The 19,678-nt window shown below is 46.8% G+C and overlaps 1 protein-coding gene across 4 annotated transcripts in view; it reads right to left on the bottom strand.

The window, feature by feature from the left end:
• Cmtr1 (Cap methyltransferase 1) overlaps positions 1–19,678 on the bottom strand; it is a 111,012-nt gene that overhangs the window by 18,125 nt on the left and 73,209 nt on the right. For all 4 annotated transcript variants that reach the window (XM_037418877.2, XM_075866454.1, XM_075866453.1 and 1 more), the window contains 2 exons: positions 7,737–7,859; positions 520–611 (listed from right to left, as the gene is read on the bottom strand). In XM_037418877.2, the coding sequence (XP_037274774.2) occupies positions 520–611; positions 7,737–7,859 (215 nt within the window). The remainder of the gene's footprint in view (positions 1–519; positions 612–7,736; positions 7,860–19,678) is intronic.

Here is a 19,678-nt window from a genome sequence, read left to right as displayed (position 1 = left end):
CGCTTGCAGGAGACGTCACGTCGCATGACTCATGGAACGTGGTACTAGTGCCTTCAGAAAAGTGGTCATATGTATCAGTACGTTATCAGTCATATGTATCAGAACAAGAAAATAGGAAGATGGCCTTCGTGTTCGAGTCATCTAAGCTGAATGCATGACGAACGCAGTGAGTTTACTTTTTTTTTTTTGTGCCGGCATCAACTGCGACAACATATTCGTGCTCACAATCCTGTTCGTCGCAAGTTTTGCCACCGACTAACGCTATCTCATGTAATCAATGTGAAGAAAGTATAAATGAGCAAGTACTCGCAGCAAGTCGAGTGCTGAAAATGACATTTCCAGTCCTAGGCATGACAGAAAGACTTGCAACTCGATAGGCCCCTACAGTGATGTTGCAGGCAGTAGAGAATGACCAAAACGTTTCTGTCAATGATTTAGTTACCGACTGTAAAATAATCAGCAATGACTACAGAAATGTCAAAGAATGCGAAAAAAATGGGTTCAGAAACTTCGAGTCACCTCTCTTCGTAGTGCTTGTCTTTGACTGGTACCTTGCCCAAGACGAGAGCATCAATGATGTGGATGGTGTTGAATCGTTTCTGTTGTCGACCCTAGAATAGAAAAAAAAAAAGATGACGAAAGTAACTGTAATGCGAATAGTTTTCATTTTTCAGAACTGCCTCTGTCTGCTACCCTTTTATCTCTTTCGTACGAGTGGCAGCAAGCAATATCAAACTGATGACACACATCACATGGTACAGAAAAACATGCCTGCAGAACAACACTTTCCCTATGTGAAGAACCATCTAAAATTAACTCAGGCATCCTGTTTTTTTTTTTATTTACGGCTGTATCACTTCGTGCTTGTGATGCTGATCTACTGCTTGACCGAACTACAGTGGAACTTCGATTATACGTCCCCTGGTTTCGCAACCCGCTTTTTTGCAACGGATCGGTTTGGTCCCGGCAAAATCCCCATAGGGATAATGTATTGAAGACCTTATTTTAATGCCGCAGTTTTACGCCAACCCCACATGTCATGATGACTTTCCGAATCCGTCAAAAATAAGAAACACACCTTTGCTTGCATGGAACGCTGACAAAATACTCACAAGGCCAAAACATGAACTTGTGTTGCCCTAGGTTGATGATTACCAAAGTATAGATTAAGACAGGATGTCTTCTTAGAAAGGAAAATTTATTCTCCTGTCAGTTCACGCACGTCTGCATACGTCTCGATAGCGTGCAGGGTCGTTACCCAGAGAAGCTCCCTCTAGAGTAGCTTAAGCTGGCCAAAAACCTCATTTCTGAGATCCTGATAATTTCTTGTTTTTGGGGTGTGGAAACTTTTCCTGCTCAACGTACAGTTCATCTTCTGCCTTGGTTTGTGGCACTTGCAGTCACAAGCTCGAGCATGCAAAAGGGCTTGATGCTGCTATTTTCACTAAGCAAAATAACTTTCACTTGATGTCAACGTTCATTATAACAGTGCGAAATCACTAGTTGCACTTCACAAGGCAAGAAATTACAATGCGCACAGCTCAGTCAAGCACGAAGGCATTCTATGCAAACTTGTGCTCTACCCTCATTATGTGATGGCGATGGCACCTTGTCCGACTCGTCTGACTGGAAGTCTCCGTTTTTATTTCACGCGCATGCAATTTTCGGACTTAACTTATTGGGAAAAAGAAGCGCGTTGGATTCGATTGTTTGAAGTTGAGAATGAAGATCCGCTCGCACGTGCTTCAACTTAGTAATGCTGCCATTGGCGAGAATAATTTGATCTACCTTTCGCGAAGAACCACAAGGTTATGTCAATGGCTTATTCATGAGGTCTGTACCTGTTTTTTGCACAAGGCAGATTGTCACGGCCAGTATTCTTAGTTTTTGGATTATACGATGCCCGGATTATACGACGATTTTGTGTGGTTCCCTGAAAGCTGTATATTTGAGGTTCCGCTGTAATATGAATCTACGAAAAAATTACTCAGCTCGAACTGAAGCAAATGCACTGAATTTCGGCACGTCTGCTTTATTTTATAGGCATGTATATGAATAGGTAACAACCACCACACTAAGCAGTGAAATAAATTGTCTGACAGTAACTACTTAGTAACTACAAATAAGTATGAAATGAAATTCATATTTGAAATGTAAGCATCTTGTTCTAGCACCATGCATGCCATAAATAAAACAGCATTTCAGTAGCTACATACAGTCCAACCTTATTAACGTGTAGTTGGCTGGGAACGATGTTTTGGTACGCACTAAGCGATGTACGAATTAACAGTCAGTTCCAGTTCAGTGGCCACTTACCGGTCAGAAAAGAACGCCACGATTCTCACGAACACGCACGCCCACACGCAGGCGCGCAAGCACGCAAGCTTTATTTAGGGACAGGCAGCAAAAAAATCTGTGATCTTCACTTGCCGCCGTGGTGGCCTTGCCGCGACGACGGCATCTTCAAAGTCGGGGAGGCCGCGAGCCGGCCGGTCCATTAGGCCTTGCTTCCCGGTGAAGGCTTGCATCACAGTTACAGCATGTGCAGCTTTGGATAACGAGCTGTCGTCGTCCACTTTGACACCGCTCTCCTCCTCACTTTCGCTTCAGGACGAGGTGCGACGGCGGCAACAATGCCGGTGTCGGAAAAATCCGGAGATGTAACGACGTCTCCGTACACATCTCGGAAAGTGCTAAAATTCAACTTTCTGATTCCCTCTCCTTGCCGCTCGAGCACCTCAACAAGGAGGCTCTCGAAGTCTTCGGTGTCCTATCCATCCTCGCTGTCATCGTTGCCTTCTTCTGGCATCTTTAATTGTGCTCGCGCGAAACAGAAGCAGTTCTGTATCGTTGCTGGCTGTACCTGCATCCATGAGTGTGCAAGCAGATGTATAGTACGTTTTGTCGCTCTCGATGACGAGCAACATCCTCCGCAACAGCTTTTTGCAGTAAATTTGCTTGACAGAGTGGATGATGCTCTGATCGAGGGGCTGGGCGAGCGCTGTCGTGTTGGGCGGCAAAAACAACAGCTTAATAGCAGACAGGTTACTCACATCGACATGCGTCGACGCATTGTTGAGTACCATCAGTATGCTCCTTTTCTTGGCCGCAAAACGGCGGTCCAGCTGACGCACATACTCCTCGAACAGCTGGGCTGTCTTCCAGGTTTTTTTTTTTTTTGTGCTTGTAAACAAAGCCGAATGGCAGCCGAGCACTTTTCAAGCACCGTGGGTTTCTATACTTGCCAATGACCATCAGTGGCAGCTTCTTACTACCGGTCATATTTACACCAAAAGCGACCGATATGCGATTTTTGGCATGTTTCGCACCGGTGCACTTCTCGTTCATAAATGCCAATGTCCTGTTTGGAAGCAGGCAATAGAAAAGTGAAAGTGCCGACTCATCAAAATTAAAAATGTTGGCGGCATCGTAGGCTGTCAAGGGTTCCTGCAAAACGGTGTCCTGCCATTCAACAGCACCTTGTTTGTCTTCTGCAGCAGCCTCACCACAAACAGCCTTCCCCACGATGCCATAGCGGGCTTTAAACCATGACAGCCAGCCATTGCTGCAGGCAAAACCAGGGAAGTTCAGCTGATCTGCGAAATTTTGTGCTTTTTCGGTCAAAAGGGGTCCGCTAAGGTTCATGTTCCGCACCTTTTTCAGCCAAAGAAGCAGGGCCTTTTCCACTTCGGGATAAGTAGAGTCTCTGATGCGGCACCTCTTCAAATTGCTGCCTGTGCCGATCGTCAACTTTTCACAAGTGTTTCAAATTCCGCACACAGTCGTCAGCGGCAAGTTCTTTTCGTGGGCTACCGCAAATTTCTTGGTCCCATTTTCAATGGTGCAAATGATTTCAAGTTTTTTTTTTCTTTTTTTTTTTAACACTGAAGACGTCGTACTTCAGCATAATATGAAGCTTTAGTGGGAGAATTCAATCCCACCCCTCACGCACAAGGCAACAAGAATTTTTTTTTAAAAATCAGGACACGCCGCACAAGAAGCACGTAGGTAAGGCAACACGACCACACCACTGCCACGATCAACACTGCCGAAAAGTGAGGAATAAAGACCGAATAAAGAAACGTATTCAGCTTGGCTCAGCGCTGTTGAGCTATTTAGAATACCTACTTGGCTTGGATTGGAAAGAAACAGCGAATTTGCACCCCCCAGGGGCAGCAGCGACTGAGAGATCGTGAAGAATTGTGAATTATTCAAGCACATATAAAGTCGTTGACCATTTCTTGCAGTTGGGTTGATGCGGAAAGATGCTATTGAAAGCCGTGCTGATTGTGAAAAAGTCACCTTGTGCCACGAGAATAAGTGTACATAGGTTTGAATGTCTGCTAAACGCTTAATGGATCTGTATATAAAAGAAACTGAATGGTAGCTCTCAGCCTTTTGTCCTCTTCTGATTTGAGGGTCGGCACAACTTTTGCCACGATTCAGTTGTCTAATGCTCATTTCTGTTCAAGCAAATGCTCAAAAGAGAGATGCTACTTGAACAAAAATTTTTCTGCATTTTGTAGCCTAGGGAGAAAAAATTTGTGCAGTTTACATAGATTTTTATGCTAATTTTAATTGAGTAGCGAGTTTTATAGTAAGTTATAGATTTAGTTTTTAATCATGACAATGTGTAGAAACTGGAAAAAGTAGCTCTCCTTGGATTCACTTCGGCCACTAAACTCGTACACTCATGAGCAACTTATGTTTCTCCTGAGAGGAATATATGAGCAATTAGTTGTGGAACTGTAGAATGTAAAAGCTTACTTGAAGGTGTGTATAAAACATTTTATTGAACATAGAAAAGGAGAATCTGAGAAGTCTTAACATCTTAATAATAATTGCTTCATAGGTATGTATGTCAGAGACATTAAGTTTTAGAGGAGCTAACAACACCCTTCACATGTTAAGAAAACTGAGTGAGAGTTTTCGTCCACATCTGGCCAACTAAAGTACCAGAACCATTATTTCAAAACTCTGGTAGTTGACGAAAATTGCGCCTGAAAAAAAAAAAACACAGTTTAAAGGCAAAACTTAAAGCTCCTTGATGACAACTCAGAAATTATGGTTATATTGAGCCAAATTTTTTCCTTAACTCCTCATGAGAAATGCAACGGCAAGCAGCCACGTGACGTTTTCCGGGGGACTCTAAAACAGGTGAGCATTTTCACGTTTTTAGCAGGCACCTTGAGCTCCTAAAGGTGTTACAGTAGAACTCCGCTACGACGAACGCAGCTTCAACAAAATCTCCGCTACAACAAAAAATTCACGATTCCTCGTCAGCAGTCCATAGGAGTCAATGCACAAACATTGTCGCCACAACAAACACGTTTTCTTTGCTCGTCCCGCTTCAACGAAATTTTACAATGCAATCCCAGGCTCAAATACTTACTGCTATGCAGTAAACCCAATCTTTAACATTTCAATGCATTTTCAGAGCCTGAAAATGCGTCAACGAAGTCTAAAACATGCATTGGAACTACCAGAAACCGCCGCTATATTGCCGCTGTTCAGAAAGCATGGACGCCGCCATTTCTAGATAGCGATAGCAATGAGACTGCCTTGCTGGCTTGCTTTTATGCCGCAGACACTCCGAAGCGGAAGCTCAGTCGCTCAGTTCATGATTTTCTTCTTGCAGCTTCTGGGTGCAACCGCGATTGACTTTTCCGATTCCGATGCTTATCATTATGTTCGGGCTTGTCCAGTGTGATAACTAATGGTAACTACTCAGCGCGGCTGTTCGTCCGCATTATCAATAAAATCAGCTAGCTGCAAGGGATGGATGATAAGAATGGCATAGAATAATGCAAAAGTCGCCGCTCTCTGATACCCTGCCTCCATCTTGGCGTTGTCGGACACTTTTGATGGTGGACAGCTGCTGGTGTTAACGTGTTGACGCAACGGTTTGGTCTGTTCACGAAAGCGGTTTTAGGCGTTGTTTCTGCGTGCTTTTCACCGTGGCCTCGCTATGCATGGCTGAGAATCACATAATGATGCTCATGAAAAAGAATAGGAAGCAACGAACATTTTTTGAATTTTAAAAATAAACGTTCCTTTGTTTTGCTAGCCCAGGTCATTTATGTTTTTTTCAGTTTCACTACAACGTAATTTTCTCTTCAACGAAATATTTTCGGCACCCTGTCAGTTTCGTTGTAGCGGGGTTCAACTGTATTAACTCATTTACAGTTTAAATAGTACAACTATAGCTTTTTTTTACTTTTCATAAAAGTAGAAAAACTCAACTTGACAAAAAGAAGTAGAAAACATTGGCGAAGCTAACACTGAGCTTTGAAAGCCTTGAAACACTGACACTGGATGGTTACAAAGGCTAATTTGGTTGCTTCTAGGTCGTTGCTATGCTTTAGCTAGGTGATGCGAGGTTGTTTGTTTCTATGTTTATTCTCAGCACAAAGAGGGTTCGAGTTAATACAGTTGAACCCCCATAGGAGTTAGGCCGCAGACAGTGAGACATGACACAGGCACGTAATCCCTGCTGTAAGCCTTCAGTCTCTTCGGGGTCTCCTCGCAGCCGTTGTTGCCTTCACAGCCATCTGTTGGGCTATTTGTGCCTTCATCATTATGAGTGGACCGGTGGCGAGGGGTAGGATTAACTCAATAATATGGTGCACAACCGTTAACGATGAAGATGGATTACCGATACAAGATGTACAAGGAATGGTTTGCTAAACAGCTACGCCATTAAAATGAAAAATAATGCAACTTCTGACAAAACTACCTTTTCCTCTAACAGCGTCTCATTTTGAATATCATGAGGAAACTGCAGATTACTCGTTTTGCCAGTCTCCAAAATTCTTAAATATGCCATCACGTATAATAGCCCCCTTATTCACTGATATTATCTTGTTAAAAAGTAAGGAGATAATTCCTTTACAAATTACCTGACTCTCAGGCATGACCAATCAATGCAAAAAGAGGACACGTGTAAATCGATGTTATTAGGACAACCATTAATTGCTCACTGAAAAAATTTGCTATGCACAGTGCTGAAAGACTGAAACACGACATTAAAACATAAGCATAAGTCAGAGTGCATCAGAATGGAAAAGACAACATGGACAGAGAGTAAAGCTCGTGCAAGAAGGGGATGTGTAATCATGCCATCGCTTGCATTGACCAAAGATGAGATAAGGCTTTTATATTAAGACTTGTCAGTATCACCTAGCGCTTTCGTTGCCGACTGTTTTTTCCTTTGGCTAAATTTTATTTCTTTACCTGCTGGCTCTGTGCACGTGTTTACACTTTGTATCGTTGCGGAAATAAAACAGTTGGAAATCAGCACTCTTTACTCTCTGTTCGCGTCGTCCTTTCTAGTTTTACGCGCTTTAACAAACGTTAAAATGAACCAACTAGCCCAGAAAGCAACCATCCAGGACATAAAAGCTTCTGGCAAATCAACTGCTATGTGGCATTGCTTGAGATGACAGCATCATGACACTATGACTTTGGCGCCTAAAAGTTATGTTGGCTTTTATGTAAGTGATTCGAAATTGTGCTGACAAGAGACAGAGTAAAGGCAGTGGAAACAGAATCATGCGCGTTACTGAGCTCCAAACTGTTGCGTTTCAGTCATTAAGCACTGTAAATCAGCAATGGTAAAGCAGAGTCAGTCCCCAACTCATCCCTGAATGGAAGTGAACACGCTGGTCTACAATAGGACGTGCTGGAATGTCAAAGGATCTGACGTGTGCCGATATGCCAGATGCAAAGCTACTGACCTCTCCTGCAAACTCCTGCACCATTTCACCGTAGAACAGAGTGTCCGGGGGGAGTTCCAGGCCCTCGGTGACCTTCTTCCACTGGTCTGCTGACGAGCCTGTCCACTGGTAGACTTGCTTGCGCTGCAAATAGCAAGACGGTAACGTATGATTCTCACATTTTAAAATGCATGAAACCGACTTTCTTCAGCAGACTTGCTTACAAGGAATCTCCTAATAACTACTAAGCATAGCTGAAACTAGAGAATAACGAGACTTGACAAAGCATGTCCGATGCAAGATATTCTATGATAACTCAACTATTTGGCTCTTTCTTAAGGATTCACTGGCTGCACAACTGCAATGGCCAGTGCATTCAGTGAATCGTGCGAAGAGTGGCTGCAAAGTGAAGTCTGTGACAGTGATGTAGCGGTTATGGTGCACAACTGCTGACCTGAAGTTCGCGGGTTCAATCCTAGCTGCAGTGGTCGCGATTTTATGGATGTGAAATGCTAAAGGGCCATGTAGTGTGCGATGTCATTATACGTTGTAGAACGCTACATGGTTGAAATTTTTTAGGAGCCTTGGTTATGGCACATAATTATAGGTTTGGCACATAAGACCCCAGATATTATTATATTATTATTATTGACTGCCCATCGAATGAAGCATTATGACCACTTTGTGAACATGAGAATATGTGGGCAAGCCACGCTAATGGAATTGACACTGAGCTTGCACCAAGACTGCAGTGCTTAGGACCTGTATTTTTTTTCTTTTGGCTTTCAATGTGAAATATGGCCAGTAACATTAACAATAAACGTGGTCCCTACCATTCCAGTTCATCAAAATCAATTTTTACCCAATATTTGTTTTATTGCTCGGTAAGTATTGAGGCATTTACTGCTGCACCTTTCAGGTCAAAAAAAACAAGCATCAGACAGTGATTGTACTTTGTATAAATGGTCAAACTTAGTGCTTCGACGTTCCAATTTTACAACATCGAGGTTAAATTTCATCTCTGCAAATGTTCGACAGGCCCCCACAGATGGGTTGGCATACGCGGACCGACTCTGACCCAGATGGAAGTGAAAGTCTGACCAAGACCAGGTGAACAACATTCTGACGAGTTTGAGCCCTAGTGAGTCCAGCTGAGTGAAATATTGGCGAGCTTTAGCTCAAGCGAACCCTAAGCGCAATATATATTTTTTGAGAGAGTCTGAGTGAGCTCCACCTTTTATTTTCAACCTATTGTCCTATATACCTACCTATCAGCCTTATATTGGCTTACGTTTGTATCTTAAGGGGGGACACTGTACTTGAGAGGAAGTGTCAGATATTTTCATGTGTTTATAAAGAAAATGCACAGTGTGATTGAGTTTTTGATGCTGATTTCAAAAATGTAACTACTTTTTCTCTAAACCAATTAGTTTCTGAGATATCCTAAAATTAATTACCTATTGTTTGCCGGTATAATGACACAACAAAATTTATTGCAAACCTACCATTGGCATATTCCTTTATACTAATGAACATAAGCCACACAACGGTAGGAGCGCTTTTTTTATTTGATAACCTTAACAAGGTTTGTCGCACTTTGCATTTCAGTGTTGCAGACACACCCACATTATGCTCCAATTTCATATAAAAAATAAAATTTTTGAAGATATCAATAAAAAATTCACTTTTACCATTGTGTAAACAAAGGATACAGCTACATGTCACAACAAAAATGACAGTCCTAGCTGCTCTGAAGGCAGAGATATCTTTTGGACAAGTTTGAAACTGCAGCAAAATTTGAATCCTGAGAAATCATGCAAAAACAAAACAAGACGATTTTGACAAGACAGTAGCATGGAAAAGCTGTTTATTTACAGTGATTTCCAAATTTAACTTTCTCAATATGGACCAGGCATATAGTCTTTCCATTTTGCGTCACCTAAATGACGTTTTTTCAATGCCCGCTACGTGTTTTCCGCAGAGGCACACTTGCGAGCAGATGCGGTCAATCTGCGGCGGTCTTTTTCTGCCATGCGTTTTTTTTTGCTGAGAGTCCAGGATTGACGTGCAGCTCCTTCATGATTGCTGCTAGGGCTGCTTCATTTCCAGTGTTGAATTTCAACATAGCTTCAGCCACAACAGCTTGGACAGAAAACAGTGACGCAGGGCTCTCTTTAGCTAAGTGTGCCCAAACAACGGAATGGAGGCTCTCGTTGCTGGTCTGCGTTTTCCCCCGCTGGCACCGTTCAAGAAGCCTTTCATCCGACAAACGTTCATAGATGGGCAAAAGGGCCTTGCAGGCATGAGGTGGCAAGTTGTAGCGATACTTGGGGATGGGCTCGCCTTTTGCTGTGGCTGCATTTTGGCGGCACCAGGAATCTTTGCCTTTTGGGCCCAAACTGTGGTCAGACACTTCGTCATTGGAGGTGACAAGGTGATAGATTGCCATGACAGCTCTTTGCATGGCCTTCACGTCACCTTTATTGCTCTTCAGCGCCCAGCCATAGGAGGAAGTGAGCTTGGTAATCAGGTCGCCAGTCAGTTTTCCCCGACCACCAAGGCTCTCAGTTCCAGCCCCCTTTTGCTTAGCAATGAGGTTTCGCAATGCTGTGCCCATTCTCTTTTCAACGTGGTTGACACAGTCTTCCTTGTTGATTGGTATATAGCCATACACTTCGGCTTCCTGCAGTGCAAGGAAAGTGCGGCTGTCACCGTCTGAAAGTATTGTGGTGTACCTGAGATTGTGTTTTTCCAGTGATCTCTGAAAAAGCATCAATCCAGCTTTCACTTCAATTTCACCAGATTTTTTGCTGGAGTTCTTTTGGCATATATAACTTACTTTCCGCGACTGGTAATCTGGATCTCCTCTTTCGGTCCCCATTCGCACGCTGCACAAAAATTACTTAGCACCACATAGTCAAGCACTAAACCCGTGAAAAGTTCTATAAGAGCGCCAACACAGATATAGGATGAGTGTCCACGCGTCATCCATGAACCATCATAGGAAATGGCAATGTTTCCTGAGTCACCGAGCTTCAGTTCGCTATAAAGATTACGAACAGCGAGCACGCTTTCTGATATGCATTTATCAGCAGCTGCAGTTGCGGCGGGCGTCATCTTAAACTTCAGATGTGCCTGCCATGTTTTGGTATGCATGCCGCGGGAAGACACATTCATTGTCGCGAAAATGTCATTCAAGGCAGTTTGCTGATTGCCAGTGCTTTTCATAGCACGCGCGGCAAGAATGTTCACGACGAAGGGGTTGCACAATTTTCCGTCGTTCACGCGCGGCGAACTCTACACGGGCGCGTTATCACCGCAAATCTCGCACCATGTAACAATCTTTATGGCGAGGCCGTACTCCCGCTCACCTAGGCGTACTGAAACATCGCAGCCGCACCTTTTGCACTTCACGTTCGACTTCATAGCGTTTAGAGCGTCGAGGCTCACCAAAGCGAAGCGCGTATCTATCACTTGTGAGCCAGCCGCAGTGTCATCCGTGGTGGCAGTGTCGTTTGCACAAGCGAGCAGATCTGATTTTCGCTTGGTAGCTGGCGTTGATGCAAGGTTCCGTAACTTTCTTCGGCATTCTCTTTAATCATCAATAATTCAGCCAGCTTTAATGTAATGGTGTCGCGTCGAAACATCGGTCGAACATCGTTGCTGTCACGGACGCTTTGACACGCTAGGCCTAACCCTCACTCTGCGTTATCGGCAGCTTCTTCGTGGCCACTTGGCACGGGAGGCGAGTCGACATCTTTTGAAGGTGGTCGGCCCTTATTTTGAAAGTTGTACACTTTCCGTTTCTTCGTGCGTCCACTGAATTGGTGCTTTGTAGTGAACTTCAGCGTAGACTTCGGCATGGTTGCACGTTGCAGCCGCGTTGTCCGATGCGCACAGCCGCAGCCCGAGCAGACGACTGCGCGAATGCGCCAATGGCGTGCGCACCGACTGTCACGTGCATTAGAAGACCAATAGGACCACGCATCAGGTCAAACATTTTGCTGGATTTTTCTGAGTGGCCGCTAGGCGTGTGCAGTAGCAGTGGCGCAAAAAATGAAAATGAAACACGGCTCTTTCGAACGTGACCAAGATGGCTGCAATCAGACACGTAAAAGGGCAGCTGCGCGTCTCGGAAAAAAACCCATTTTTGCGCGTCCATCGAGGAATATTTTCATCACACGCATGTTTATAAACGCTACTGCGGCTAAAATATCAATCCAGGACGCGAGAAAATTTGCCAGATTATGCATCAGTCACTCCAGAACCCAAAAAAAATATTTAAAAAAAAATGATTTTTTTTGCGATTTTTCGGTCTCCAAGACCCGTGTCTCCCCTTGAGTCTATTTACTCATATCTGAATGCACTAGCATTCATTTACCACCTCAATGTTTATTGGTCAGAGGAGCGAGCTAAGAGGGTTGTTTAAAAGCTTCTCCGCACGAGCTTTTTCACAAGAAATTCCAGATACAAATATTTTCCACGAGTCTCATACCGTATTTACTCACATAATTTGTGCCCTCACATAATTTGCACACCCCTAATGTTTGGCCAGCTTTAATTTAAAACAAAATTTACTTACATATTTTTCACTCCCCGACCTGACTGAGCCAGCTCGCCAGCGCATATGCAAAGAAACTTTGCACCTTTGGTTGGCTTGTACAGGCGCACCCTTTGCCGAGTGGGCGACTGCAGCCATACCTTAATTCAAGCCATACCTCTTACCTCGAACAGCCATACCTCATACCTCAAACGGGCTGCTAGAGTGAAGTCCTCTCTAGCAAAGATTTCCCTCAAACTACGGTTCTTATAACACCATACCCGAACGCTCAAACCTGTTGACAGGTTGTCGGAACTGCTTGAGCATTTCCCTCCCTGTGTCTCCCCATCTCTTCCACTGTGAGAATGCATGCCTGCAACACTGCTTTAACATGGCACAAACTATTTTCTGCATCACAGGCAGGAGAGGTGTTCCCGTCGTCCTATGCGTCAACACTGCAACAGATGCCTAATTAATTTTGGAAGTTCGTTAGTCGCACAATGTTTTTACTGTTCCCTTGCGATGGGCTACAATGATTATATATATATATTGTTATGGCGTTTATTAGCCGGCACACAGCGAGTCTACACAATGGCGACAGTAACGGCCAAAACACGGGGGCTCCGCGCGAGCGGCGTTCTCTTTGGGCAGACCCACTAGAAAGCACATAAGAGTTCGACCCACTTCAGTGTTCGGCGGCTTCTGTACAATTACCCCGGGGTCAAAGAGGGAGCCGCCTGGCGACCTAACAGCTTGTCACTACGAGCGGGTCATAGTAAGCCTTCAGACGCTCCACGTTGACTATGTCGCGCCCGCGGCGGCGCATGTCCGAAGATTGTTCAATTGGCTCGATAAGATAGTTGACCGGAGATGTGCGCTCGATCACACGGTAGGGACCTTCATATTTTGGGAGTAGTTTGGAAGAAAGGCCAGCACCAGAGGTCGGGATTGAGAGCCATACAAGGGAACCAGGAAGGAAGGTGGGCTCAGAAGTGGTGGAGCCATCACGAATACTCTTCTGCCGCTCTTGCTCATGCGTCGTAAAAGTTTTGGCAAGCTCGCGACACTCTTCAGCAAGCCTGGCGGTCTCGGAAATAGGTGTACACTCAGATGGATCCGGCGAGTACGGGAGTATCGTGTCGATAGTGTGTGATGGGTGCCTTCCGTACAGCAAAAAGAAAGGTGAAAAACCAGTCGTGCTCTGAGGGGCGGTGTTGTAGGCGTAAGTGACGAAGGGCAGTATGGTATCCCAATTCGTGTGGTTGGCGGCGACGTACATCGACAGCATGTCGCCGAGGGTGCGGTTAAAGCGTTCGGTCAGACCATTCGTCTGCGGGTGGTAAGCAGTAGTTTTGCGATGGACAGAATGGCACTCAGTGAGAATGGCATCGACGACTTCTGACAAGAAGACACGGCCTCGATCGCTGAGAAGCTCCTGGGGTGGACCGTGGCGCAAAATAAATCGATGTAGTAGGAAGGACGCAACATCACGCGCAGTAGCCGCAGGGAGAGCGGCGGTTTCAGCGTATCGCGTTAAATGATCTACGGCGACGATGGCCCAGCGGTTGCCAGTGGACGTCAGAGGAAGTGGTCCGTACAAATCGATACCTATGCGCCCAAACGGACGGTCAGGGCAAGGTAGCGGTTGCAGACCGGCTGGTGACATGTGTGCGGACGGTTTGCGGCGTTGGCAAGCGAGACAGGAGCGAACGAACTGCTGGACGTAGCAGTACATCCCGCGCCAGAAGTAGCGTTGTCTAATGCGATGGTAGGTTTTGAATACCCCAGAGTGCGCGCACTGTGGATCAGAATGGAAGGATTCACATATCTCCGACCGCAGACTGCGGGGTATCACGAGTAGCCACTGCCGGCCATCGGCGTCGTAATTGCGTCGGTGTAGGAGGCCGTCACGAATGGCGAAATGGTGAGCTCGACGACGCAAGGCACGCGTGGATGGCGTTGCGGACGGATCAGAGAGCAAGTCGATCAGTTGGGCGATCCAATTATCCTTTCGCTGTTCGGTAGCGATGATGTCAACATCAATGGCAGAAACAACAACCGAGGATACTGAGCAGAGCACGTTAGCTTCAGGCAGAGGGGAGCGCGAGAGGGTGTCGGCGTCAGCATGCTGGCGTCCGTTGCGGTAGAGGACGCGGATGTCGTAGTCTTGTAAGCGAAGAGCCCAACGGGCGAGGCGGCCTGAGGGATCCTTCAATGATGACAGCCAGCATAGTGCATGATGGTCAGTGACGACATCGAATGGGCGACCATACAAATAAGGTCGAAACTTTGTAAGAGCCCAGACGATCGCCAGGCACTCTTTTTCCGTGACGGTGTAGTTTGTCTCGGCTCTTGTGAGCGTACGGCTTGCATATGCCACAACATAATCAGGGAACCCGGGTTTGCGCTGCGCCAGGACAGCGCCGAGGCCTACACCACTGGCGTCCGTGTGCACTTCTGTTGGGGCCGTAGGGTCATAGTGGCGGAGAATGGGAGGAGACGTCAACAAGTGGCGGAGCTTCAAGAACGCGTTGTCGCACTCTGACGACCACGAATTGAGGGGCCCGTTACTTCCGAGGAGCTTCGTCAGCAGTGATATAATCGTGGCGAAGTTTCGTATAAAGCGTCGGAAGTATGAGCACAGGCCCACGAAACTACGCAGTTCTTTGACGGACGCAGGTTTTGGGAATTCGGCCACGGCCCGAAGCTTGGCTGGGTCAGGAAGAATGCTATCCTTGGACACGACGTACCCTAGGATGGTGAGTTGGCGTGCTGCAAAGCGGCACTTCTTCAGATTTAGTTGCAAGCCGGCATTGCTCACACGTGCGAAAACTTCTTTTAGACGTTGGAGATGGGTGGAGAAATCTGGAGCGAAGACAACAACGTCATCGAGGTAACACAAGCACGTGTGCCATTTCAAGTTGCGCAGTACGGTGTCCATCATGCGCTCAAATGTCGCAGGTGCATTACACAGACCAAACGGCATGACGTTGAATTCGTACAAGCCGTCGGGTGTGATGAAGGCAGTCTTCGGTCGAGCGTCATCAGCCAGGGGTACTTGCCAGTACCCCGAGCGCAGATCGAGAGAAGAAAAAAATTGGGCTCCGTGAAGGCTGTCAATTGCGTCGTCGATGCGCGGCAGTGGGTAGACATCCTTGCGAGTGATCTTATTGAGCCGTCTGTAGTCCACACAGAACCGCACAGAACCATCTTTCTTCGCAACAAGAACAACAGGAGACGCCCATGGACTGTCCGAGGGCCGAATGACGTCGCGTCGGAGCATATCGTCAACCTGCTCGTTAATTTGCCGGCGTTCAGCAGGCGACACGCGGTATGGACGTTGCCGTAATGGTGGATGGGCACCAGTGTCAATACGATGCGTAACAGTGGACGCGCGACCGAGAGAACTTCGCCCGTCATCGAAAGAAGAACGGTATTTTTGCAACAGGTCTAGAAGCTGGGAACGCTGCACTGACGTAAGGTTGTCATCAATGAATGGGCCAAATACATCAGGAGATGATGGGTCAGAAGTAGAAACAGCACTGATGGTACGTGAATCGGGACAACGCGAGTCTTCGGGTACGTCCAGGACTTGTGCGTCGTCGACTGCTTCCACTCTGCCGAGACATTCCCCTTGAACCAAGGTAACAGTGTACGGGGATGGGTTGGTCACAAAAATAGCGGCGTTGCCTTGGGTGATTTGCACGGTCGCGAAAGGTACTAGCAACCCTTTCCTCCTGGAAGCACGGTAGGATGGCGAAACAAGTGCAATTGTGTCGGAGAGACCGTTGCAGTAGACCGATACGCCCATCGTTGAGCTTGGAGGCACTATAGTATCGTCTTTCACGAGAAGCTTGTTCAGTGTCGAGGGACCGTCTTCTGGCGTCAAATGCGAGAAGGGCGAGAGTTCAATTTCGGCGGCGGCACAATGAATGACGGCGTCGTTGCGGGAGAGAAAATCCCATCCCAAGATGACGTCATGAGAGCATGCAGGAATGATGATGAATTGGGCGACATACAGAACGTCCTGAACGACAACGCGGCTGTGCAGCCTGCTGTAGGATTAATACGATGTGAGCTAGCGGTACGAAGGGACAGTCCAGAAATCGGCGTCGTCACTTTTCGAAGCAAGCGGCAAAGGTTTTCGCTCATAACTGATACCGCAGATCCAGTGTCAATAAGAGCAGATGCATGAACACCGTCCACAAGCACGTCAATGACATTAGATGGGCGGCTCTGAGGGCTTTCACAATGCGATAGCGTCGCAGTCCTTGCCTCTGGGACTACGACGACTAGTTTTCCCGCTCATGAGCAGAAGAACTTGGCCGCATGGGGGACAGAGACCGACGTCGTGGAGACGGCGACCTTCGAGCAGACGGACCTGGGCGAGACGACAGTGGCACAGACGGCAGTTCCTCGTTATACGAACGGCTAAGGTGGCCAGCAACAGGAGAAGTGGGAGCCGGCTGTAGTCGAGAGCAATAACGGGCTACGTGACCGGCGTAACCGCAAGCAAAGCAGATGGGCCGGTTGTCGGGTGTGCGCCATCGGTTTGCCGGGGTGGGTCTCGCCCGGAACGGTGTCTGGAAAGGCTGCATGTTGGGCTGAAAATGAGGCTGAGGGGTTGCGCCAACATATGCAGCCGGCATACCCGCTGCAAAGGACGGAGGTCGTGCGGCAGCTTCGGCGTAAGTCACTGGTGCAGGCGCTTGAACGACTGGAGGCGGCCTTGCGACCACTTGGGCGTAACTTGGGGGTGCAGGGGCCGGAAGTTGTTGTGGGTGGTACGCAGGCATGACCTCCGCTATTTCCTGCTCAATCGCTCGGCGGATGGGTGGAAGAATGGTAGGGGCCGATTGTTGAGCAGCCGGTGGGTGGGCAAAGGGCAGGAGAGAGAACTGTCGCGCGATTTCCTCACGTATGAAGGACTTGAGATTTGCCAGCAGTGCCACCTGATCACAGCTCGCTTCCAAGCCTGCAAGCCCTACATCTCGTGATGTGGAGCGACGGGTCATCGAACGCTGCCGGCGGAGCTCCTCGTAGCTCTGGCACAGCGTGATGACCTCAGCTACTGTGCCTGGGTTTTTGGCAAGCAGCATCGTGAAGGCATCATCGTCAATGCCCTTCATGACGTTCCGGATCTTGTCTGATTCGGACATGCTGTCGTTCGACTTCTTGCACAAGTCCAGGACATCTTCAATGTAACTGGTGAATGACTCACCGGCCTGCTGAGCGCGTTCGCGTAAGCGCTGCTCGGCTTGCAGCTTGCGAACGGCAGGGCGGCCAAAAACGTTGGTGATAGCAGTCTTGAAACCGGACCAGGTTGCAAACTCGGACGCGTGGTTGGTGTACCACAAACTTGCAACGCCCGCAAGGTAGAACACCAAGTTTGTCAACTTGCCGTCCTCGTCCCATTTGTTGGGGACGCTCACGCGCTCGTAAATGGCGAGCCAGTCCTCCACGTCAGTGCCATCGGCGCCCGTGAAGATGGGTGGATCGCGGATCCTGGGGACACCGGGACATGGGGGTGGCATGGGAGGAGGCGTTTGCTGAGAGGCGTCGTGGGACATGGTAGATTGCAGCGTACGTGAGCGTAGTTCCAAGGGCATCGAAGGGGATCGTAGCACTCTCCACCAATTTGTTATGGCGTTTATTAGCCGGCACACAGCGAGTCTACACAATGGCGACAGTAACGGCCAAAACACGGGGGCTCCGCGCGAGCGGCGTTCTCTTTGGGCAGACCCACTAGAAAGCACATAAGAGTTCGACCCACTTCAGTGTTCGGCGGCTTCTGTACAATATATATATATATATATATATATATATATATATATATATATATATAGATATATATATATACATGGCAAAATTCAAGCTAGCTATTATAACGTTCACAGAAGAAAACGGGAACCATGCTTTCACCAAGCACTTCAGCTCAAAGTTCTTCGACATGTGACATTCAGTACGGGAGAAAGCAGAAGAGCGCGCGTGCCAATACAAGTTTCCTGCCATTGAAGACGACCTTTTGAATTATGTGGGAAAGCTTGGGTCCTCCAGTATCGCCCTGTTGTGGGACCTGGTTTCTTTTAGAGAAGAGCTTCAAGAAACCGGACATTCAAACCCGCTTTACAGAGCCGAAGACGACTCGCTTTGGGAGGGTGGTGACCCAAAACGCAAGACCAAGCACCGATTTTTTTGTCCTTTTACTTAGGCATAACTGACCCTTAACAGATCGCAGATTGGCAGCCTTCGTTCTTAAATCAGTATGTTGATATTCACGGTGTGCCGATGTTTGAGTCTAAAGTTATTGAACTTGGGACAGGTCCCCGGTATAAAAGTCTGCTGTAAAGAAGTCCTGACCAGCTTAGTGGCCTCGCATTTTAGTCAATTATTTCCGAAAGTCCGTTGCACCAAAATTCATAGTAAGCAAAGCTCTATCAATAGAACAAATACAGTAGTTGGCATAACGACGTAAGAATATACCGTATTTACTCACGTAATACACACAACTTTTCCTCAAAAGGTTAGAGCAAAGTAGAGAGGTGCATTTATTAGGCGGGGCCAATTTTATGAAATTTGTTTCGGAAGAAGAGAAAAATGGGGTAATGCAAAAAAAAAAGTCAAGTCGCTTAGCCCTTTGCAATTCGCGTACGCGTACACTGTTTGGAAATAGCTTCTTTGTTGCACTTTATTCATCTTCGGTGGTTGATGGCGCTGTCTTCTGCAAGCTGTCCTGGGCCGCAGGCTCTTCCACGCCATAAAAAACGCTTTGAGACTATCTTTTCTCCTAATCCTCTAACAGGGGTATATGCTTGTGATCTGGAGGGGCGCCCTAAAGTGTACACTCATGGGGGAACAGGGAATGAAGAAATAGTTAGAGTGAAAAAAAAAAAGAAATTAGGCTAAAACGGAAAGGGAGGGCTGTGGCCCACAGATAAGACCAAAGACATGTGTGCCGAGCACAGATAGCAAGAAAAGCAATAGGCACGCTGCAATGGGCGAAGGGGGGGGAGGGAGCAAACTGAGGGGTGTCGGCAAAGTAATAAAAGCGGAAAAGAGACAACGGGTGAGGAGGCGCCAGGTGTCGGACAGTGGGACTGCAGCGGATGAATGTAGGGGATGCATTTATCACGCAGGTAAAAAAAATTTCAAATTTCGATTAGTGAAGTTGGGGGTGCATTTATTATGTGAAGTGCGTTCATTACGCGAGTAAATACGGTATGTTGTATCCAAAAGACTGTCGTAAGTAAAATTGTTTTAATGAGGTGACACTGAATATGAGTAAAAAACAGTATTTAAAATAATGCCCCTTACTGAATTGCGGCAACTCATAACTCGTACTAGAAGGCATAAGATAAAAAGGTGCGTCATAGAGCATAGATTATGTGAGATGTTGACATTCAAGAGCAATTACGTTTAAGCC

Source organism: Rhipicephalus microplus, chromosome 6, assembly GCF_043290135.1.
Source record: "Rhipicephalus microplus isolate Deutch F79 chromosome 6, USDA_Rmic, whole genome shotgun sequence".
Classification (NCBI taxonomy): domain Eukaryota; kingdom Metazoa; phylum Arthropoda; class Arachnida; order Ixodida; family Ixodidae; genus Rhipicephalus; species Rhipicephalus microplus.
This window is presented reverse-complemented; position numbering and strand designations above follow the sequence as displayed.